The 24,779-nt window shown below is 42.5% G+C and overlaps 2 protein-coding genes across 2 annotated transcripts; both read right to left on the bottom strand.

The window, feature by feature from the left end:
- Positions 1 to 1,720: 1,720 nt before the first annotated feature.
- Positions 1,721 to 4,103, bottom strand: phlda3 (pleckstrin homology-like domain, family A, member 3). The gene is made up of 2 exons (XM_080016049.1): positions 3,524 to 4,103; positions 1,721 to 2,075 (listed from the first exon to the last, which is right to left on the bottom strand). Exon 1 carries the CDS (start codon positions 3,970 to 3,972, stop codon positions 3,541 to 3,543), a length of 432 nt encoding a protein of 143 aa, XP_079872175.1. The 5' UTR covers positions 3,973 to 4,103; the 3' UTR covers positions 1,721 to 2,075; positions 3,524 to 3,540.
- A 1,287-nt stretch (positions 4,104 to 5,390) lies between these two features.
- csrp1a (cysteine and glycine-rich protein 1a) lies at positions 5,391 to 11,625 on the bottom strand. Its single transcript, XM_080014498.1, has 6 exons — positions 11,521 to 11,625; positions 8,652 to 8,761; positions 7,895 to 8,063; positions 7,646 to 7,775; positions 6,742 to 6,838; positions 5,391 to 6,307 (listed from the first exon to the last, which is right to left on the bottom strand). The coding sequence occupies exons 1-6, from the start codon at positions 11,532 to 11,534 to the stop codon at positions 6,234 to 6,236; spliced, it is 594 nt and encodes a 197-aa protein (XP_079870624.1). The 5' UTR covers positions 11,535 to 11,625; the 3' UTR covers positions 5,391 to 6,233.
- Between the last annotated feature and the right edge of the window lie 13,154 nt (positions 11,626 to 24,779).

Raw genomic sequence — 24,779 nt, 5'->3', positions numbered from 1 at the left:
GCATTTGAGTGTTTGTGTACTGAGATAGAGCAGAGACGTGCACTGAGGTTAGAGTGTTTGGACTGGGCATTCTTGGGCACAGGGTAGTTTGTGTATACACACACACACACACACACAGACACACACAGACACACACACACACACACACACACAGCTATTTACTAACTCAAATGCAGACTCCTGTTCGAGACCTCACTTGTATTTCCATTGTCTCACGCACTCCAGATTTCCAGTGTAGGGCTATATTTTCTAAATATTCTTTTAATATCCGCATTCATCATTTTTCAATCATATGATGATATTGTCATATTGGTCATATTGGTCATATTATCATATTACACTCTGTTTTCAGTCCAAATTAATCATTTTCAGAAGATATAACCTCAAATTTCTCTCAAAGTAAGCTGTGAATTATTATATTATATTATATTATATTATATTATATTATAAAATATGTTTTCATTACTACTCACAGTTGTGTTGGAATACATTACTGTGATGAACCTCAACTGGATCATTTAACCTGGAATTTAAAATTCATTAGGGAATATCTTGATATTGATATTGTGCAAAATTCAAATGGAAAATGCACAAAAATGGGATTATATATTGTGTATTTCCAGATGTCTAAACCCTAATCCATCATCTATGACTTGCGTCTGGATTGGTCCTGCTCCTGGGCAGACTCCTGCGGTGTGGCTCGCTGGAGAGTTTTCCACAAAGTTTGGCAGAGGAAATAAGCGACTCTTTATTCCTGACGTGCACAGAACCACACACACACAGATGAAACACACACACACACACGCACGTGCACACACACACACACATTACTGTATTTTCAGCCTGCAGAGAAGACACATACAGTAGCATCACACACAAGAACACTTGGATCAAAATACTATTACACACACACACACACACGTACACGTACTGTACATCTACACACCTACACACCTACACACATGCAAACTCACAGACTAATATTTCCCACCGTGCACTGATCTTGTTTCTTTCGGATGCTTGGATCTCGGGTCGTGCACGTGGGTGGATGTTTGTGTGCACATACCTGAGGCTCATTATGTCCCTCATTAGAGTTCAAACAGAACAAAAGGCAGCAACACACACACACTTACACACACACACACACACACACAGATGCCGTGGAGTGTTTTCAGGAGCCATAATAGCAGGTTTGACTGTAATGGGAAGCAGATGAAGTCGGCCCTTTGGAGTACAAACTTGAAGTAACTCACATCATTACAAAAAAAATATTTTAATTGCTAGTCCTGTCTTATCTTAAATTTCAATAGGAACAATCATATTTTGCTGTTACAGAAACAAATCGCGGCTGTGTCCTGTTATCGTTGCCCTCCTGACTTTAAATTCAATGTATTTTGTGAATGAATTATTACATTTCTATGTTCCCTCTCTTCACGTGGGCACCGTTTTCGACAGTTATATTCGCAGTTATGTTTGATCTTAGGATTGCTTCGCTACTACCACTAAACAGTATTCCGACTTTAGTATATCCCTACTTTAAGATAAGCTGGGATTTTGTCCTAAATTCGGTTAGAAAACATGAGATTCATGACAAACAGAGATAAGAATAGTCCACCCTGAAGAGTAATCTGTGAAACCAACAGCCGAGCCTGGCGGAGACGTCAGGGGTTTGGGATCCGAAAACTACAATCCAAACTCGTTTTTATTAGAGGTTTATTAGCTCATAACACTGTGCATGGCGTGTGTTTTCATCAAATGCTGAGTGTAAGACAAGCAGGGACAAACGCTTCCCGGTGTGCAAACATTGTAAAAACTCCATGAACAATAACCATCTCACTTTGAGAGGAGTACAGCGTACAAAAGCACCAAATCGTCAAAACAGCATCTTGTTTAAGAGCGGAGGCGCACGGTGCCTCCAACGCCAGGAATACTTCAGAGACGCCGAGGCAGAAGGTGAAACGGAAATCCGACGGCTCCGACACCGAAAATCCAAAACAAAGAACCTTCATGGTTTTTTTTGCGGCGTCCTCCGTGGGGTCCTCAGATGCTGAGATTGGAGACTACAAACAGCTTTCCTTCAGTTCCAAAAAAAACCACAAAAAACTGTGTGAGGGTACACGTCCGCTCTGGAAGGCCGAAGAAAGTGATTGATCCCTTTATTTACATTCAAAATGTCCAAATAATCCAAAATGGCAGATATAGATCGTTCGTATCATTCCACCTCCAGGAACGTCCCAGAAACGGTCGACAATTAAGATTTTTACTCAATGATAAACTGATGTTATTTTGGAATTGGAAGTTGGTGGTTGTGGATTTATATTCATAGACGACATTTCTGTCACCATGGTTACTGAGGTTAATTTAGCCAATGACCAGTGCTGCCGCTGCCAACTCTCTTAAGGTGTCCCCCGAATTCCTCGGCCGTTAGCTCATAGTTCAGCAGATTAGATCAAATGACTAAATGACTTTTTGGTTTCACATCCCATAAGGTGGAATGTCGGAACAAATGGACGGAATCACCTTAGTAGCTCTGGTTTTTCCACTGAAGCACAAGTGTGTGTGTGTGTGTGTGTGTGTGTGTGTGTGTGTGTGTGCGCGCGCGCGCGTGTGTGTGTGGGCGAGTATGTTTAAAAATACTTGGCTGCCTGGTGAGGGAGAGGCAGATGTTATTTTGGAGGCTCGCATTGCAACATAATTAGGCATGTCTTCAAGTCAGAGAGGGCGAGAGAGAGAGAGAGAGTCTAAGAAAACACTCGGTGGGATCCAGAGTCGATGGTTAAAATGTGACGGGCACCGGGTGGAAACTTTAGGATTCAGAGTACACACCGTTTCTGAGATTCTCGACTTTGACCCCGCTACGTTTCAAAGCAAAACATCTCCACTCTTTGTTTTTGTTTTTGTATATTCAGAGACCGGATCCATCAAACTGCTCGTCGATGAGTCAGGTCCATGTCCTTGTTAATTACTATGATATCACCAGTGCTATTTATTTTTTTGTGTGTGTGTGAATTGCAATGAGGATACGCATGAGCGCCCATCCCGTAATGTCACTGAGGTGCTTTCCAAGTGCAGTGAAATCACTTCAGTTGAAATGTCACTCTGGTAATTCCACATTTACAGAAGCAATTTTGTCTCGGCAATCAAAGGTAGAGACGCTTGAGTACTTCTCCCATCACGGGTGATGGGACGCCACGCCGACAACGAGAGAACGAATATCAACCTTCTTCATATCAGGGACTCTCAGTTTGAGAGGCATTGGGCCAGGGACCCCATTTGATAAGACGATGACTCTGGGACCCCGATCCGATGAGATTTTGTTCAAACTTCTATACCAGCGTGTCGATTCTATAGATAGGAGCAGGACCATGGGCGATCAAAGCTGTCGTTATTGTACATTTTTCGATGGACTTCTGAACAAAAATAATGGTGACGTTTCATTATACATCATTTTATGCGCCCCCCCCCCACCAGGGTTCCCCGGACCCTATATTGAGAACCGCTGATGCGGGACCCCAAACCGTACCTGTGTATCCCCTCAGATCAGCGCCCTCCACCTCCACCCTCCTCCCCTCCACCCTCCTCCAGGTGGTGTGAGGAGGCGGACAGGTGGCGGCTCCGGCCGCTCTGCACCGCGCGCAGGTTTTTGTACCGCACGAGCGCCAGGGCGATCTCCGCGTTCCACGCGGCGCCGTCCTGCGCGCACCGGAAGTCGATCTCCTCGCCCGTGGCCATGACGACGGTGAAGTACACCAGCCCGCGCTTGTGTTCCACGCAGTCCACGGTGGCCATGCGCTCGAAGCGGAGCTCCTTGGCCCTGGAGCCCGGGGCCGGGGCGCCTCCGCCGGACGTGCAGCCGTGCAGCCGCAGCCCCTCCTCGGTGAGCAGGCAGCGCTTCTTCTTCCAGAGCTGGAGCAGCCCGCCGCTGCGCTTCTCCAGGACCCCGTCCCGCAGCACCCGCACCTGGAGGGACATGGCGGCATGCGCCGCTACCCCGCGATGTGGAACTGCCTCAGAATGAAAGGCGAGGCATGGATGGATGTGTTTCTATGTCTCTAGGTAGAGAGTGCAGCGGCCGTGTCCAGATGCTGTCCCTGAATGGCCAATCCGAGAATCCCATAAAAAATAAATGAATGAAATGTCTATTAAAACAAGATATATTTGACATAAAAAATAATTTAACAAAACAATAGAGCAAAATCCAAAGACTGAAGTAAAAATCGGTGTGTTGAGGTCGTTGGTAGGATGTGTTTGAACATGCCCAGCTCCTCTCTGAACCTTCTCCCCCGCACCCCGCCTCCTCCCCGTGACGCGGGTGTGGGTGTGGGTGTGGGTGTGGGTGTGTGACAGAAACAAAACACAGAGAGAAACACTAACAAATAGCAATTAAACCCGCAGGGATCGAAAGTCCCCGAATGGTTTTACTCTAGTGCTGTATTTAGTGGCACTACTTACTCTAATGTACTTAAAGTGATAATCCATAATATTATTCTGTTTGAAAAATAAATCCCATATTTAATACTTTTTAAGCGGCGACATTCCAAGAAACAGGCATTCAATGTATTTGGGTTAAGCATGTGCTCCTCTATATGCTGTCTCCATTGTTGGTGGCGGGGTCTGCCTTTCCCAGGTAGTGGTCAGTAAAATTTCAATATTTAAAATCATTTCCACCACCTCAAGCGATGAAGTTAAAGAAAAAAAAAGAAAAAAAACAGTTGATCCAAATAAGTCATGGTTTGGATATACTTCCGTTTTTTGTGCCTAAGACGTTTAATTTTGGCACATCTTGACCAATATTTCTGATACTCACAGGGCTTTTCATATGAGTGAGGCAAACCCTTTCTTAAGATAAATCACTTTTAGGTTTTGAGCCCTGACCGGAAAACCGACCCTTTTAGATGAACAACACAGGTTAATGCCTGAGAGGAAATGTGTCTTCCAGCTGAAACATGAAAACAGTGCTGATGTTTCGGGAAGTTAGAAAAGTAAAACACAATGTTCACTATGTGAAAATACATAAAACCATTAATTTCTCTCTTTGTTTGTTCCACATGCAATCACAGTAAACAAACAAACAAAAAAAATTGGTGATACTTTTTTGGGAAGTGCAACCAGCCTATTATCAGTTAGTTATCAGGAAATTTACAGAGCATGTTCTTTTTTTTTTTTGTTAACTGCATTTAATTAAAAGGAGCACACTGCCCCATCGCCTATGGAGACATTCATGTCTACAAAGTAGTTGGAAAGGTACCAAAATTAAATAAACATTAACAATTAAAGCAACGTTTAGTTCATATTAGATCTGAGTTCAGAATAGAGCCAAATCTGACAAAATATACCATTATTGAGGTCATCTCTAAACCCCTATTCAAGGACACAACTGCTCATGAATCTCTAAAGCTTAAATTACTTTATTTGTGGTTGAAGTCATAATTGTTATACCGACAATAATATTTCTGATGTCAACATTTAGGCATTCAAACAATTTTCCGGCAGGAGGATCAAGGTGAGCACGTGGTCAGGGACGTGGCACCCCCATCTTCCTTTTTACAGGAAGCGTGTGTGTGTGTGTGTGTGTGTGTGCGCGCACTGCAGAGTTATGAGTGGAATGAACATGTGTGTCACTTGACAGAACTCTTACCGGAACATTCACACACACACACACACACACACACACACACACACACACACACACACACACACACACACACACACACACACACACACACACACACACACACACACACACACACACACACACACACACACACACATTGGTATGCATGTAAACAGAGAGAGAAGCAGTTTCACTCACAAGTGCATATGTAATACTTGTACTGAGCGTGAAACCACACGTCATCTATTTGTATTTTATTTTCACTTTTTCATGATCATGGCATGGCTTAACTAGCTGCATCCATCCGTCAAATTACATCTTTTATAACAAAGAAAGGAGGGAATGGCAGGAAGTGAGGATGATTACATTACAGGTTAACTGCGTATGCAGTAAAATCCATATTGCGTTGCAAGAGTGAGTAGAATACCGACAGAGGAACTGGAGCCAGTTGTTATAATATTCTGCTCTTATTATTATTTATAATATTACGTTTTCTACTCGGAAAGCGAAGCAGTTCATTACGGTTTCTCGTGCCTTGGTGCGGCGTTGACCAAACCCTAGCAGGAGACGGTAGTGCAGGGCTTGGTTGAAATGGGATAGAAGATCAGCCATCGAGGGTCTAAGTGTGTGCCAGGGCTCCAGCTCCTAGCCCGTAGCCAAATCCTTTGGGTCCAAAGTTTTTGGCGTAACACCCTGGAAGAGCAAAGATGGACGCTGAGGTCACGATCTCACATAACTTGCACTTTTTAAAATTACTTTCCACATGATAAAGGCTTGGTCATGATAAGGCATTCATGGTCCTCAGATACATTTTCAGGTCCGAGGAATTTGTCTCGGTGCAGTTGGTTCAATAAGTCTCACACAGGTAGCATGAAAAAGTTTAGCTTCATTCTTTTTTTTTTTTTTTTTTTCTGGTTTAAATTGTTTTGGAGCCACAACCAAATAGTGTTTGTTTGACTGGAACAAAACCTGCCTATTCATGGCACTTGGTCGCCCTCTAGTGGTCTATATCAGAGTTGCAGTGTCTTCATGCTGACAGCAGGGGGCAGTGCGCTTCAATATTTTGCTCTGTCTTTTTTGTACAGTTTATACTGATGGCAACAATGTGAAGGCTAGTGATGTGGTACCTTTGCAATAGATTTCTCCATCCTTGTCAGCCAGTGTGGTTGACTCCAGACCCTTCCCACACAAGGCACAGCGGAAACAGCCGTTCTTATGCCACGCCTGCAGATATATATATATAAATATATATAAAATATATATATGTGTGTGTGTGAGTGTGTATCAGGGTTGACACTTACAGAAATTTCATTTTTGTTATGTACAAGCACAGTTGAAAAAAGAACATTTCTAATGACTTAACACACTGTTGAGGACATCTGTTTTGCGCCACACACAATACGACAATACGTATTCCTGGGGTTTTCTTTGTTTGATTCATACCCCTTTCATGAAATTAGGGTGCTTAGTGCCAACACACTGTAAATAAAAATATCTACTTTTTTTAGGTGCATTCTTTGGTGGGTGTGGCGACTCCAGCGGTTAAATTGGGATTCCGCAGATGAGGGAACCGTAAGGCCTAGCGCACACAGAGCAACATTTATGGCGACCTCCGTGTAAAAACAAAGAGAGTGACATTAAATAAAAGCTTGTTATTGTGATAAATTTGGGTCATCATTGTGTCATCATAATATGTGGCAGTATCAGTTGCCTAAAGCAATGGTTTCCAACCTGGGGTACCAAACCCCCAAAAGGGGGCGCCAGAGATTGCAAGGGGGGGCACGAGTTTGCCAACAGTCAAATATTGGTTAAAAAAAATCCTCATGAGTGTCAGTTCAAATATCACCATAATGTAAAAATCACCACACGTGTCTCACCACAAGATAAATGTATCCTTTAAGTAGGGAGTCTCAAATGTAATCAGGCTCGATGAGGGAATAAGGTTGCGAATCCCGGGTCTTAAAACGCGTTCAACTGATGTTGCCCATCCATATTGCCCAGGAGGTTGTGTATCCGTGTGTGTTTTCTTACACTTCCGGCACCCATCACTTTTTCCGCGGCGTAGACGGATTTTCCACAGCGGGGGCACTTGTCCGAGCCTCCGAACTTCTGAGCCATCTTGGAAGGGTTTGGGTTGTTGGTCGGACGATGAGGACCAGGTCTGGGAGAAGCAGAGAGGGAGGAACCGACACGTGAACATCAGACCAGCAAACTAATCTTGACGTGTAAAAGTGTGTGTGTGTGTGTGTGTGTGTGCGTGTGTGTGTTTGTGACCCTCACTCTGAGGGTGTGATGCCCAGAGCCTCTCCCTGGTCCATGCTGAGGGTTCCTGCTCCTATGCCATAGCCGTAGCCCTTTGGCCCGTACTTCTTTCCGTAGCAGGATTTGCAGTAGATCTCTTCCATGTGAACAGCCACCGTGGTGCTGTCCAGGTTCTTCCGGCACAACACTGTGTAGCAACATACAAAAAGTGGAACCTTAAATCTGCGTATGATATGTGCGGATTACGCACAGTTGAGTGGTTTTTTGTATTTTTAGAGCTTATTGTGCGTAATCACCAGGTGTCATGACATTTCACTGCAAATATTGTATGACCGTGTATATATATATATATATATATATATATATATATATATATATATATATATATATATATATATATATATATATATATATATATATATATGTGACAAATAACCTCTTGAATCTTGAACCTTGATATTGTGAGCATATCAAAACCCCTCTCCAGCATGACCCTAAATGGAATGGCAGCGTGCGCTCATGTAAATTCCATCTGAAGAATGTCTGACTCGAATTCCTGCAACAATACGGAATAACTCGACTACTTGAACTCACATTTTTGTCTCGTGATTCTTTGGCAGAATGGAGCCCTGATATGGTCTTTCCACCCGGTTCTACGTCTTTGTCACACATCCGTATCGCTTCTGGTTTGGCGTACAGCATTGTGTTTCAAAAATTAAAAGGTCTCCCATCCCCATTGTTGATCCCAGGAATTAGAGGAGACGCCTGAACTCACTGCACAGGAAGCAGGACTTATGGAAGCTCCGCCCGTCGCACTGCACCTCCTCGGCAAAGTACACCGTCTTCTTGCAGCTGCCGCATTTATTTCCTCCTCCGAAAGGCATTCTGCATGCGTGGGTTATAGAAGACATTATACAGTCAGAAAACAAATAACGGTGAATTATATTAGACTTTTCTTTTGAGTCAAGGTTTTTTTTTCTCTGTCCTTTGCCTTGGTATCTGAGATACTAATACACTAAAAATGTAATAATATGACTTCCCGTTCTAACTAAAAGTTGAGGTGTCCAGCTTGTGCAATATATCACCACAATATATAACAGGTAGTCTGGGTTGCAGAAAGGACTTCCACTCCTTTCTTTACCAGAAAGGAGTGGAAACAGGATTTTGAAAAGTATGATTATAAGTAAAATATTATTTTGAACTGAATATCTGAGCTTATGAAAAGTATTTACACTTGGAACAAAAAGCCTGATTTCACCCAGTTGGCATATAAAGTGCTTAATCCAGGGAACACCGAAGCAGACGCTGAGGTTTAAAGTATGGAAGGTATGGTTTGGTAGGTATGGAAGTATGGAAGTATGTATATGTATGTGACAAATAAAAAATCTTGAATCTTGGATCTTAATGCCATTCAACATTTTTACACCACTCATTCCTAAACACAATACCTCCAGGGAAGGCATTGTATGTTCAACGTGGGACGTCTGTAAGGAATTTAAGGCCTGGACAGGATAAGAAGGAACACGGATATGATAAAGAAAGGGAAGGTCGGCTGAGTGGAGGGAAGTCCGACAGGAAGGAAGATACGAAGCACCAGCTGCACAGGAACAAATGGTCACAAAGTCATCGCTGGTGACGTTATGAAGCCGTCCACAGCAGCGGTTCCAACCTTCTCGTGGCTCACGGCACACTTGAAAATCTTTAAAAAATGTTAAGGGTAACACCAGTAACATGGAAGACCGGCACGTTCTCAGAGCATGTATGTTTTAATTTACACAGCTAACCAGCATGGACAGCGGCGATCGACGTTGGGCCCATATCTATTGGTTTGATTTCAAAGTTTGAACGATGGAACAATGAAATTACTTACATTCTTCAAAATATCACATAATCAGTTTATTTATTTTTAAATATATATGCTGTACAAATGTTCATGAGAACCTTTCTGTTTGCCAATGATTTGTCGGCCAGCTTGCAGTACCCTCGCGGACCAATAGGGGCCAGCAGCTCACTTGAAGCCAAGGCTTCCATGTGGAAAACGAGTTGAATGAATGACAGACTGAAACCTTGTTTTGGAAAATTGACGACATTCATTGATTGCTATATTTTAATCTGTAGTCCACCTTGGCATTTAACTTTAATCTGCTCTACATCGTTGAAAAGTCGAGCAAATCATGCGTAAAGTGGGAAAAGAAATATTCAAAAGAATCATACTTTTGATGTAGAATGAGAACAACTTGAAGCGTTTAGAACGTACATTTCGTATGTGTGTCAGCGTCTTCAAATTGTTGGAATTCACATGTGGTTGCTTGTGCCTGTGGTTGAGCCCAGACCCTGTCATTTTAATAATTCCAATGCTCTGTGGCTGTTTCTAAAGAGGAGCCGCGGAAAGAGAGTCAAATAACACGGCCATGCGGAACCGAAAGAGAGAAATCCCCTCCGAAGTTTAATACCGTCGTTTTTTTTGTGTGTCTTCGCCTCAAATCAAAAGGAAACTGGATGCGAAAGTCATCTCGCGGCAGCAGGCCGGCTTTCAAGGCCGAGGGTTGAATAAAAAAGCATGAAACGCTGCAGTGATGTGGAAGCATGGAATCCTGCCCGATTTGGCCCAGTCCTTCCTGGCAGAGCCCTCCCTTCCCAAACTCCATTTCCACATTCCACACTGTAAAAACGGTTTAACCCTCCGCCTTCAGTTCCTCTGCTGCCACTTTGAACTACATCTGCGTCTGAATTTAAAGCTCAGCCCGAGAGTCAATTTCTGGTCCTCCCGTATGCTCTCAGCCTGTGGATGGTCAGAGTTTCGTGGCGATGAGCGTGGAGTATAATGGGAACCTCCCTGTCAACATGACTCCTTCCTGAGGTTTTCAAGTCGGCATAAACAAAATCCTGTGACTCACATCCTTCTTTCAGGGAGACTAATACTCTCTCCCACTCCCCCACCCCCTCTCACAAGCCAAACATAACATTATAATGACACCAAGACTGATAACACCTGTCAACATTTGGGATTTAAAAAAATGGAGGAAATGGAGGAAAATAAATACATCTATCTGCAATAAAAAAAAAAAACCCACTGTTTTTATTGGTTTTGTTCTGAGAAACAGGGGGAGCAGAGATCACTCTGGTCACGCAGCCCACATTCAACGTAGAACGGTCGAAAATACGGGAAAATATCTAAACGGGAGGACAGCGCGAGTGAAGGGTAAAACACAGGAGAGCCTGAGAGACCAGGATTATTCATCCTGACATTGAACTGTGACCTGCAAATGCTATTTTACACTTCACCCCACTCTGCAAATCCAGTGTGACGTTATATTGCACATAAAAAAAAAAAAAAAAAGGAACACAAAGGCGAGACGTCAGCGTCACTTTGACAACGCGGAAAAAAAAAAAGTTTCAATGAACCTTTTCAGTTCACCCAGAAGCCACACAGCATTAGGATAACAACTTCATTCAGAACGAGCTCAGTGAAACCAGAGAACGTGGAATTAATGGTTACGTTAATTAATGGGTTAAAGTACATAAATACATCATGATCTATGTTAAATAACGTCATATCGTTACTATATATATATATATATATATATATAACAGCGCCCCCTTTCTGCCGTATAGGAACCCGTTCTCCACAGCTCTGTCCTTACACGAATGGTGTCATGGCTGGTTTGTTTGTTGATGTCTGGCGTCAGAAACCTGTTTCTCGAACGGCAAGTGGCCTGGCTCTTCTGTTGCTGTAGTAGGTCTCAAGGTTGGAGCAGGAAGGGGCCTCTTTTAAACTACGATCATGTCTTAAACACCACGAAGGAATTTGAGCGCGTAGCTGCAGAAAAAGGGCTTCACACCCCCCCCCCCCCCCAGAAACCAGGAAGTGTGTGGGTGCGACGCGCTTTGTTTTTGTTTTTTTTGGGGGGATGAGAAACCTTGTGCAAAACCTCCGCTGCACAGTTTTTGTTCCTCTCTCGTTGAAGCAACGTTCGCGTTCGCACGTGAACGTTGCACTCCGGCGCACTCGTTCCAAAACGAGCATGTGACCATTCTCTGGAGCGAGACCCCGGGAGCTGTTCAAATAAAGTGAAACACACAGAGAGGGGAAGGCGTCCGCGTGGATATTTCTCCGCTGGAGGATCGGGCGGATCGGTGGATTCCCTCTGTGAAAGGTACTGTGGTGAACCAAGCGTGACATAAAGGAGAGTATAGGTCCATAATGGAATCACTTACCTGCGACGAGACGGACAACTCTATCGGTAAAAAAAAGGTGGAAGTCCCAGTTTCTGAAAATGCAGTTTGGGGATGAATCCAAAGACTTGTTTTTCGAACCTGCCGTGCAACTAAACGAAACGCGGCTCTGTTAAGAGAACTTGTCTAGACCTGGTGTGTACACACACACACACACACACGCCCAGGATAAAGCCTGTGTAGGTATTCAACTGCGCTATCGTTTTACAGTGTGGTGGAAGGGAGGAGCGTTCGGGAGGGAGTCGCCGCTTCGGTCCGAGACGCGGCATAAAAAAAAAAAACCCAAAACATTCCGCAGACCAATCTCTGAGCTGTATATTTTCGGTGGTGTTAGTTCATTGGTATCACATCCGAAAAGCTGGAACGCTAGACAATTTAAAAGCATTCCTCCTCTCCGAACCCAGGCATCTCGGAAAGAAAGATTTTTTTCAGATTTTTTGCTCCCCCACCCCCGACTTTCTCTTAGAAATAAAAGCATTTTCATCAGTTAATATTCAGAATTTAACACATTTAACACGTGTATTTTACCTGACTTCTTTTTTTCCCCCACTTTCTTCAGTTTTTTTTTTTTTTTTTTTAATCTTGATTTAAATATGTGATGCTGTGTCCCTTTTCTCTGTATGAAGCTTTAACCTTTAACTGGTGATTAAACAGTAGAGGCGGATGTTAAATCAGACGAGTTGTCTTCCTGATAAGCGCAGCAGAACAACTTTATATCAATGACCTTTTAGGAACTGTGGTCACACTCCAATGGGCTTTGAAAATCAGTGATACATGTTTGATTACTAAGACAATTAAATGCTCAGAGACATTGGTTTTTTTTTTTTGTTTTGTTGGTTCTTTTTCGCCATCTATTGGTCACTATGGGCACAGAGCACATTTATGTACTTCAAACCCGGGCTGTGTTGGATTTTCGTAATTACAAGATTAAAGTCGCAATACTGACATTAAACTCATTAATAATTTGAAAATAAAGACAGCATTTGAGGGGGAAAAAAAAATGTAATTTCAAGATTCAAGTCAAGGTACTCGTGAAATGCAGTATTTATGTCACAACGTTTCTCTGAGATTAAAACAAAATATGAGAAAGTAATATCCTATTTTGGCTTTATTCTCATAAACCCAACTTTTTTCCTCATAATTCTGATTTAAACCTTACAGTATTATATTAAGATTTTTTTTTCTAATTGAAACAATTCTACTTTTTGCTCTATATGTTAAATTATTAGTCATGCTCAACATTTCAATGTACTCAACATTTCAGTTTTAATCGCACAATTTCAGATGTATTCTCACATCCTCAGCCTAAAAGCTCCAAAAGTAGTTTGATTGCGACCTAGTGTTCATTATGTTAGAGATATTTTACGTCCAATTCATGCATTGGGCATACGTTTTTGGACATTCGGAAAATACTACCTTCAGAAAAGTACTAATTTTGAAACTCAGTCACAACAGCTCAGCAATAAACTTTTATTGTATAACAAAACACATTGCAGTATACAGTACTTTGTATATACTGTATGGTAATTAGTCCTATCACAGTCAATGCAATCCATTTTTGAACATGCTCATTTATTTTTTTTTTTACACCATTAATGCATTTTCCTAGTTTGACCCTTTAAAGCTTTACGTCCATGACTCACAAGAAAAAGTGGCTGCTCGCCTCCTCTTTCTCGTTTGTCTTAGAAACTGGCTCAGTGCAAAGAAAAGGAGAACGATAGCTGCTTGTTTATGGTGAAAATTCCATTAAATACATTTTTATAAACATTATTTTGTCTTTCTGTTTATGATTATGAAATCATAGTATGCCCATAGCTCAATGCACTGCTTTTGAAATAGAAAATTCTTCCTATAGGGTCAAATTTGGGTAAATAAAAAACCTCAATTAATGGCACAACAATCATGCGATTAATTGTTTGACAGCCCCTATGGCAATATAACTTCTGGCTGCGATGGATCTGCTTTTATTCACCTGGTAAACACAAACAAAAATTCCTCCACATGTGCCTGATGCATGTGGATCTGAAGAGAAGGTGGTTGAAAGTGCAGTTTAAGGCAGTGTTTTTCAAATGGGGGTACCCCTCGTACCCCTAGATATGTTGGATATGGTATATCTGTTTGACCAGTACATGCGTCATAGTAGACATTAAATTATATTCAACAATGTCATCCCCTTCCTGTGCAAAACGCTCAGTTCCATATCTAAAATATGGATCATACTAATATAATAACCCCATACAAACCAACAAGCCTACACGCCTCCCCTATCAAGTGCCGGGCTGAATATAATTTTTTTTTTTTCAATAACAGCCGAAGCCGCTATCGCTGGTCGACATGCACGCCAGCAGGTCTGAGTGGAACCTCTTGAAAGTGGTGTAGTGTCTGGGTAGCCGCAGCTTTTGGAAACATGTCAATGCCGACGGCCACGTGGCCTCCAGGACCTCCACCTTCATGTCTTTGGTTGGAACCTCCCAACCCGTCCAGAACTTCAGCAGGCTCTTCAGCTCAGTGGAGGAGGCTGAGAGGACAAATGGAGGTTTAACACACATAGTGTGAGTGTGAGTGAGTGTGTGTGTGTGTGTGTGTGTGTGTGTGTGTGTGTGTGTGTGTGTGTGTGTGTGTGTGTGTGTGTGTATGTATGTATGTGTGTGTGTGTGTATGTGTATGTGTATGTGTATATATATATATATATATATATATATATATATATAAACAACATTTTTTCCATAAAGTTATTACATATTGTTTCTGTTTCCTGCTGCAAGCCAACTGTCTCTGGGACTTAAATGAAGCTCATCTATCATAGAAGTTTTTACTCTAAATTTATAGTAACCTAGTACAGTTCTTTACTTAAGATAAGAAAGTCCTGAATTTGTTTTTATCTGGAAATGACTTCATAAATCAAGATACTTACTTACAAGATACTGTAAAATGCTCATACACACTTGTGTATGTGTACTAATGACATCACCATTCTGAAATCATGAGGTTTTATAAATAAATATGCAGTATATACCATACCATTTTTAATAAACTTCTTTAGGTAGGTAGAAACCCGGAACACGTCCTCCACGTCCTCCTCCTCGTCCCCTCCGCAGGTCTCGAAAATAACAGTGATTGCCAACGGCCAGATGATGTTGTCCAGAACCATCTGTCAAACAGAAATGATGCTTTGATATGCTATGTCCACTGAAGCCAGATCTACACAACAACCACAAACGACAGCAACCAGTCTCTTGATACCATTATGATCATTTCTACGCTGCAGTGCCAGATATTTGCATCAATGGCCACTCGGAGTTAGGATCCAACTGTTGGAATACATTTTCAGATCTGGTGTAAAGTCGACCTTACAAAACAACAACAAAAAAAAAATCCCATCATCTACAAGCATTGCTGTAGCAATCGTGATGTGATGCCCCCGTACGTGTGATGTGACTTCAGCCTCGGACTCTCTGGGAAACAGATTCGGGATCACATCTTGTCTGTGCGTAAAAAGTGGCCACAGCCCCGTCTCCTCTAAACCTTTTCGGAACTGAGCGATCTGTCGCACCGTCTGCCCAAGGACCTGCAGCCAGAGAAACAAACAGTGTTTTGTATATCTGACCTTTAGGGCAGGCTATTTTCTTTTCATATTTGGCTATTCTGGTTTTATTACTTCAGACTGTTAAAAATTTTTTTATGTCAATCGTCTGTTCAGTAACACTCCTCACATTGACCAATCGCTCATAGATGAAAATGTACTTGGCAAAATAAACAGATTTTGATTCTGAAAAAATTTAGTAGTGAAACGAGAGAATTTGCTCTGTATGTTAGTGCCAAATTAGGATTATCATACATTATACACAAGCAATTGAATATTACAATTATCTACTGAAAATATGCATGTAAACTGGTCGAACATTTGTCATGAAGAATTCAACAAAAAATATTAATATGTTGCTATCTTAGGCTTGAAACACATGCAATTTTATACTAGATTACATTTTTCCTTTCTTTTAAAATTTTCTAGAATTTTCATCAGGGATGAGAAAGCTCACCATATCCCAATGCTTACAATGTGCATTCCTCAAAGGCGGAAATTGAAAAATGATTTCAGGAGGGAGGATTTACAGCATGCAGAAGGATCTGTTTGGAAAGCCACCTCCTGTTGGCGGCGTTTGGTGCAGGGAGATTCCAGGACGTGCAGAGATGGAGGATAGAGTCATCGTCTTCAATATCAGCATTTCTTTCAAGCTTAGAGATGAAAAGATAAGGAAAAAACACTTATTTCCACAGAAAAGATCACGATTCATTCATTTTGTATGGTATTATATTACATGGTTATTTTAATATTTGTAGTCTTCAGTTAGTGAGAAGGTCGGGCCATATATTGTTATAATATCATTATTGGAATATGAGACTAGATATCGTCTGGGATTCTGGTTATCGAGATATTGCGATATAGTTAAATGTTGTCTACAAGGCTTCAATACAGTAATAATAAGTAATGAAAGTAAGTATAAAGGAAGTAAAAAAGTATAGAAATGCAATTTTCTGACCTGCATAGACTGTACTAATCAATGTATTGTGATTTAAGTGTATATGCTCACGCTGTATTTCATGCTCCCCCTTGAGCTGCTATCTTATCTTATATTTCTTCTGTGTAAATATCTCATGAAAGCACAAATAACCACAATGAAATATTATTAAATAATCAATTTCAAAATATTTCTCCAAAAATATCCTGATTTGATTCAGTAAATGTTGTCCAGGCCTAATGGTGAGTCCAACTAAATGGTAAATAATGAAACCGGGGGAAGCATTTTAATAATAGATAATATTCAAATCAATACCACAGATTTTCCATGATAGTTCAAACGCACCATCCTCACGGCGTGACGGATGTCGAGATCCGGACAGTCCTCTATTGTCACAGTGGCGTCCTCCAGCGATCCCCCAAAGAGGACGTGAAGAATAGCGGGACTGAGGCCCGGGAAACTGGGACCACCATGCAGGAAGGAATGGCCGACCATCCGCCCGGCGACGGTGAACATGTCGTGGCGGACGAGGAGCTCAGACGTGGAGGGAACCAGGTGGTCGGGCTCGCCCTCAAACACCTTGGTGACGGCCATGTCTCCTGTGGAAGGAATTCGATCAGAATGACAATGAGTCGGTCTATTCCGCAAAGTACATTTTCATATTGGAGGAATTTTTCGTGGTGAGGACTGATGCATTCTTGACACTCAATTAGAATAAGAGGGAAAAAGCTTAATATCATAAAAATACAAATAGCCAAATAAACACATATAGCCAAAAAATACAGAGAGAAATAGCCAAATACATATCTAAAAATATGCAAAACCGGTTTCAATGCCCAGGATAAGTTATTGGTATATATAAGCATATAAAAGGAAAAATTGTTACTATCTACTCACAATGAATAAAGTTAACTATACACAATAAAAATATGGCAATATACTGTACACTCAACCTAATGATATGAACAAAAATAACCTCAAATTAACGTTAAAAAAAGAACAAAAACAATAATTAATTAGCATTTGGTATTCCAATCCATCAGATACTTCCCAGATGCAAACCGGAGTCTGAGGAAACCGTCACATGTTCAAAACGGTATAACAAACCTAAATGTAGATAGAATCCACTTCTCAGTCTGAAAATCACCGTTGACAGCAAGTGACGCTCTACCCCGCTTCCAGTCGCTAGGTCACCTGTGAAATATATATATATATATGGTGTACAAATGACAGAGAGAGAGAGAGAGAGAGAGAGAGAGAGAGAGAGAGAGAGAGACAGACACACACAGACACACACACACACACACACACACACACACACACACACACACACACACACACACACACACACACACACACACACACACACACACACACACACACAACTAACTGGTGGATGAGGCCAGGGATGCCTGTGCGTGGTCAGCAGCAGGTACCTTTGAGTATGCAGGTGAGAGGTGACGCCCACCGGACGTCCTCCCTCCTGTAGAAGGTTATTAAATCCCGGTCCTGATTCCCGGAGTCCTGTCTAATGTCCATGCACAGACAGAGGCTCTTCAAGCGGCTGCTGCTCTGGAGAAGCTCCCGTGAGAACATACAGCCGGCCCCTGCTGGGTCGGACATTGTTCTCCATCCTGTTAGAAAGAAAAAACACAATTCAATATGATGGCGTCAACTTATTATTTTTTGAATCACTATTATTGCAGTGCCATCGTATTGCTGCAGTAAACTTTGATCCTTTTTCCCTCTTTTTTTTTTTTTCAATTTCTATCTTCATCTGAGGATGGAGCACATTTTTTTACATTCGGCATCTGTTGTATTTTTCAAGACTGTTAAGCATTCTTTTTCTACGCTGCGGTCTGTATTTTTTGTTTTTCTTTTAGCATTTACGATACCATGACAAATTCCATGTACAGGTAAATTGGACTTGACCCAACAAACCGATTCTGATTGCGAGTAATCGAACATTTGATGTGGAAATGTCGACACGTCGAAATTTGTTTTGAAATCAAAACCTGCTTGATGAATTCACAACTGCAATAACGCCTACATTATTAAAAAAAAAAAAAAGATATATGTATGTATTTTTTTTTTCAAGTTAAATAGAGACTGAAATATGGGAAAGCAATTCATTGTGCAGCCTTGGTTCGTAGTTTGGTTCGGCTTTTGTTTGCTAACATTAGTGCCTTGAACATCGCCATGTTTTTAGCACTAGATGCTGAGTGTTACAGCGGGGAACAAGTGGCTTAAAATGTCCATAATCAAAAGGAAATTTGACGATCGATATGATAGCTTTTTAATTTAATACATATAGGCAGTGGCACCTGGTATTGACATGGTGAAGGAAAGGTGACGCGCTTGTATTCACAATACAACCTCCAGTCCGTGGTTTCAGTACAATTCCCTCGACCCTACCTGCACCTCTTAGACGGTCCCCGAACGCTCCGCGGCAAATACCTCTACAGGGAGATTTTCTGCTGATATCATCGACATGGTTCGTGGTTTTTGAGTGAACTGTGAAGGACTGAAATGTGGCCCAGTGGATAAAGCCCGTTTTGAACCCGGGAAAGAAGCGCGTCGCTTCCAAAACGTTAACGCCTCCACTGTCAGAGCGCGAAACCCCAATACTTTTACGACGTTGTACCGTCCCGTGTTTACGTTATGTTGTCAAGGGTTACGTACGCCGTAAACCAGTTTGTTGGGCGGTTTCCAGCGGCACTTTACGGTAAGCAGTCGGCATGAACAGCGAAAGTGATGTTATATGCAAGTCGTTACATACGTGTCACTCGGTGAAAAGTCGTGCACAACCCGGACCAAGCGTTTGTTGTCTATTTTGCGAGACAACCAATAACATTAACTGTTTAAGTCATCTTTATTTAGTCATTTATTATTATTTCTTTTTTCTTTTTTTTTTTTTACAGATAAACCCCTGCGCCGTCTCCGCTCTGGGTCATAGTTTCATCGGTGGACGCGCCCGCTCAATTTGCCTGGAAACCCATTTTTCCCCATTGGCTAGCACGCCATCAATATCCACCAATCAGATGCCGTGTTTTATATTCACGCAGCGTGTGAGCCGAGCGTGGGTGAGTCGCGCGTCCACGCCTGGACGTGTTTGAGGGTGTGTGTGTGTGTGTGTGTGTGTGTGTGTGTGTGTGTGTGTGTGTGTGTGTGTGTGTGTGTGTGTGAAGAGGTATTTGAGAGACAGTGGCCCCTTCCTCGATCAGCGTTCTCGTCGCTGCTGGCGTCCTTGTGGACTGGTGGAACGTCATCAGCCGCAGCCCAAGCGCTGTTCCAATTCCAAGTCCGCGTCCAGCCACGTCCGTTCCAAACGCCCGGATGTGGACCTGCTCCGCCCATTTGATCGACGACGCGTCGGTGGTGACTTGTGCGGGGACAGCCAAGTATTCCAGGATGCATTTCGCACCAAGTGTCTGTACTCCCGGGTCCAACGAGGCGAGTCTGAACCACCGGGTCTGCGAGACTTCGCGTACTTGGTATTGAGAAACGGCCAGTCAGTTATCAACGACCGCTACTGACACCTTGTGGTCAGAGGTGTGATGCCGCCTAATCATCACAATCCCCCTTCTTTGAGGCAAATACTGTAAAGGTGGACAAACAAATGATCTAGTATTTTCAAGCATATAGACTTCATATACTGTACTTTCTTTAAGTACACGGAACCAGCGTAAACATTTTTTTTTTTTTTTTTTTTGGTCTGTTGGAAACATTTACCTAAATATGAATCTAAACATAAACTCCACACACTCTTGTCACGCTTTCTTTCTTTTTCTTTTGTATTTTTTAAACATTCTGTCAATCGCAAGTTTGGCCTTTCAAGCTTTCTGATTTCTCTTGTAGGTCTTCTTACCACAGGTTCGCCTGGAGTGTGTGTGTGTGTGTGTGTGTGTGTGTGTGTGTGTGTGTGTGTGTGTGTGTGTGTCGGTGTTGCAGCCTGTGCTGAGGTGGAGAGATGGACGCTCGGAGCCCTCGAGCGGTCCCTCGCGTTTTCACGAGACTGTGGCCGGTCGCGATCGATTCTGCTTCACCTTCTGCTGCCGGAGTCTTTGTTCCAGCTTGTGGACGTTTTCCTTCGCTCCGAGTTAACTCGGCGGCTTTCGGTTCACCGGCCGCTCGGCAGATGACGGTCCGCACTCGAGAGGCGATGCTCCGCGGCCGGGTAGAGCGAGGCGGGGATCTGAGTCGCTGTCAGCGGCTTTCTTCAGGAGCTGCTGGGGAATGTGGACCCCCCTTTCAGCTTCTCCGTTTGTCTGTGCGTACAGGGGACTGGAGGCCACATGCTTGGAGCCGTGCTTTTCCACAAATTCCTGTGCTTGGCGTGCCATTTCTGGCAAAGATATTATTTTACGTGTGTTGCGACACATGTTGATGATGTGTGTAGAAGAGAAGTTTGAGGCATAGTCTGGAGAGTCTTGATATTAGGGGTGCGGCTCTCAATACACGTCGTATTTTCACCGCAACTCTGCGTCGAGATTGATGGAATTATTGCCCTAAAAAGTAACAGTGGCAGTAAAACTGTATTTTCCTGTGATGATTAAATTTTGCAGTTGATCCGGGGTTCACATGCGAGCCGAGCAGTGGGGGGCGATCTGTACGGATCAGGGATCAACTACGCTCCATTACACCACTAGAGTAGATGTAACAAGTCCATTCCTATTTTATTCCATGGTGCTGTTGGCACATGAGCTCCCGTCATAGGCTGTTTGGTTTGCTTGTTCCTGTGTTTCTGGAATGTTTCACATCTGCTTTTCAGTCTCTCAATGCCTTTGTTGTTTCCACATCTCCCCCGCTTTTCTTTTTGCATTTCTCGACACAGAAATGACCTTCAGGGAACCTTTGTAGTATGTCCTGTCTCAATTCCCGTGGAATGACGATTCTGCTTTTACTTCAGCAACAGTCCATCCACTCGGTTCACCTCTTATGCGGTAGAACAGTGGACGGGAAGCGGCAGGCAGTCACATTTTCATATTCTCGATGATGTGTTGCGGCTCTGTGTCTTGCGCCGTTTCTTCAGCTATTTTTTCGGTACTTGGTGTCTGATACAGGAAACGCGGCAGATACGGTGTTAACATGGCGTTGAGCATCCTCTTCTGTCGTAATCACACTGTTCCAGATGGGTGCTCGTGAGAGCGTGTCGGGGAGTATCGGGTGCTTTCCTGGCGTTTAGATCAGCTCAAAGTCGTATCTCTGCATTTTCACCATCAGGCGCTGAATCCTTAGCGACATCTCATTCAAGTTATTTTTTGGTGCTGGCGACTCGTGGGAGACGGTCTGCCTCTGCACTGAAGGAGGGTAGGCCATATACGTATGTAGCTGTAGAACTTCTCTCGGCCAATCACTAACCCTAGACATTATTTTTCTATTCGAGCGAGCCGACACTCAGTCTCTGCCATGGACCTGGGTGCACAGGGCACTGGGTTCCAAAGCTCACCTTCAGCCTGCAGGGGCACTCCACCAATGTGCCTTTTCCAGCATTCGCTGCTCATGCTCATGTTTCCTCACTCTTTGTGCATGAGCTCACAGGATGTTTTTGCATATAGGTCAGGAATTTACCTATCCTTGTGATGTGTAGCACACCTTTCTTGTCTGTGGGCCTCGGCACGTCCTGTATGCCATTGATTTTTGTCTTGGTCGGGCTGGACACCCTGTGCAGAGAGCTTGTCTCAGAGGAAGACGATTTCTTGAGCTCCAAACTGGCATTTGCTCTTGTCGAGCCTCAGTCCATACTTCTGTATCTACTCCTCTGCTCATCCTCCACGCCAAAAACCACCTGGTCACGGAGTCCGTCAGTGCGGCAAAGTTACATGACCGTGCTTTTAGCTTCAGGTCAGTCAGAAAGCCATCAGAAAGCTGTTGCCGCAACCATGAACGGAATACATATCTCTCGTATGTTCCATTCTTCTTCGGAGAGCAATGAGCATTACATTTATCGAACACTTTATCCAATTTGTCTCTACCCTCTTGATTTTCGATGCACAGTTGGAACTGCTGCTTGAAAGTGTGCCAATTGCTGTCGACAGTCCCCATTCGTTTCAAACCCTCCGATGGCTTCAAAGAATCCATAACGCTTACCACAGTTCACCTCACTGTGGTTTCCCTCCTGGTACCATGTTTTGTTCCTTGTAAGCGGGTTCTTTGGTTTTCTTACACTGTCCCGCCCGGCTCCCATTCGTAAACATACAACATCCTCAGGTCTAATGACCACCCGCTACTGACACCTTGTAGTCAAAGGTGTAGTACCGCCTAATCATCACAATAATGATCGCCAAAGTTCCAGACAGACTTTATCTATTCTCATATCAAGATATTAATATTATATCGGTACAGTATATATCTCCTAGTGTATGTGTGTGCTTTTGTCTGATCATTTAATTATTGTATTTACAGTAATCTAATACCTAGTGCTACTACCTCCTGTTGGGACCTTTTCTTCAGCTTTAGTAGTTTCACACCCCTCCATGCTGGGGAAGCACTGTAGATAATAAAAAAAAAAAGCAGCTTGTGAATGGTGATTGTATTTGACCTGGCGTTCGGATACAGTTTAAGTAATGGTTAAAAATTATCTGGGCGACTCTTGCACACGGTGTAACAAAGCCGGCATGTAATGAAATATACAATTAGATCCACTAGTCATGAATATTGTTATAACAACTACTGTGTTTTTGTGTTATTTCACCTTCATTTGTTGCAAGAAAGCTGGCATTTTTAAAGCATGCATTAAAATAGGAAACAGAAGGAAAACATTTGGAAACACGCTATGCTTGAGGTCTGTACAGCATTTGCGGAGACATCCGCCTCGCACGTTTTCAGCAATTACTAATAATAACAATAACATGTTTAGAAGCAAATCACTGAATCCATTTTACAGGGACTTTCAGAAAAAGGCTGCAGCAGGGCTTACCGATGTCGCGAGATGTCCTCCCTATGATATCCTCTGTTTGTTTTGCTTTTTGGACTGTTATATTCAGTTTAGTGTCAGTGGCAGAGTTACAGTTGTGTAGCCCGTCCCTAAAACCAAAGCCCAAAACGGGTTTGACTTGTTCGTACAAGTATTGTAACCAAATTATGGACCGGGTTGTTATGGCTTAAGTTATGTAAGTGTCAAACCCTTTCTAAACCGACTCCTTCTATGGAGGTTATTTCTATGCCAGTTCTACTTAATCTTGACCTATTCAGATAATTAAAATAATTCAATTCAATCAAAATGGGGGTCTTTATGTGTCCTTAAGGGGAGTGGTTCTGAAAAAAATTATGCAAAAATGACAAGAATCATGCTTACACAAGCGGGAAAAATGTTAATTTGCATGTTATTTCTTTCCGCAGGCATGAACCTTCTTGCAGAGGCACTAACAGGTAAAAGCCAAAGTTGAACTGCATACGTCCAGTGTTTTCTTCTTTGTTTTTTGGGGGGGTTGGGGTGGGGGGTGATAATCCCCTGAGGGAAATTGCCCAAAAACAAGATGTTAGAGTGGCACCTGTTATGGACTCCATACGTTACACAAAAGAGTCCTATCTTTTACATAATATATTAGTTATAATAATAATAATAATATTGAAAACTTGATGCCAATTTTTGTTTGGAATTAAACAAAAAAAGAAAATCGCTAATATGAATTAAGACAAACATTGATTTATCTCAATTCATATCACCCTTTTTTCAGAAAGAAAGAAAGAAAGAAAACAATGACATGAAGGTCATTACCAGGAGGTAAACAGATATATGCATATTTACTAGCATTTTTTGTGACAGTTTTTAATATATATTATCTATACATCTATACATGTCTGTCTGTCTGTCTAACATTTGATATAATTTGAGACAGTACTGTGTTCAAAACAGCAACATACTTCACAGAATACTCTCCTCCTTTCTTTCTTCATTCCACACAAACAACATGTTTGGGAAAGCTCTGCCCCCATACACACACACACACACACACACACACACACAGACACACACACAGACGCACGCACACACACACACACACACACAAACACACACATACACAGCGCGTGCACACACAAACACACACACACACAGATACACACACAGACGCACAGATTTCCCTCTCGCCAGCAGTGGCACAAGTGCCCTATTGTCAAAACAGCATCTGTCAGGGTATTACTCC

This window comes from Zeus faber (genome assembly GCF_960531495.2).
Source record: "Zeus faber genome assembly, chromosome: 15".
Lineage (NCBI taxonomy): Eukaryota > Metazoa > Chordata > Actinopteri > Zeiformes > Zeidae > Zeus > Zeus faber.
Note: the sequence above shows the minus strand (reverse complement) of the source record. Positions and strands in the feature narration are given on the sequence as shown.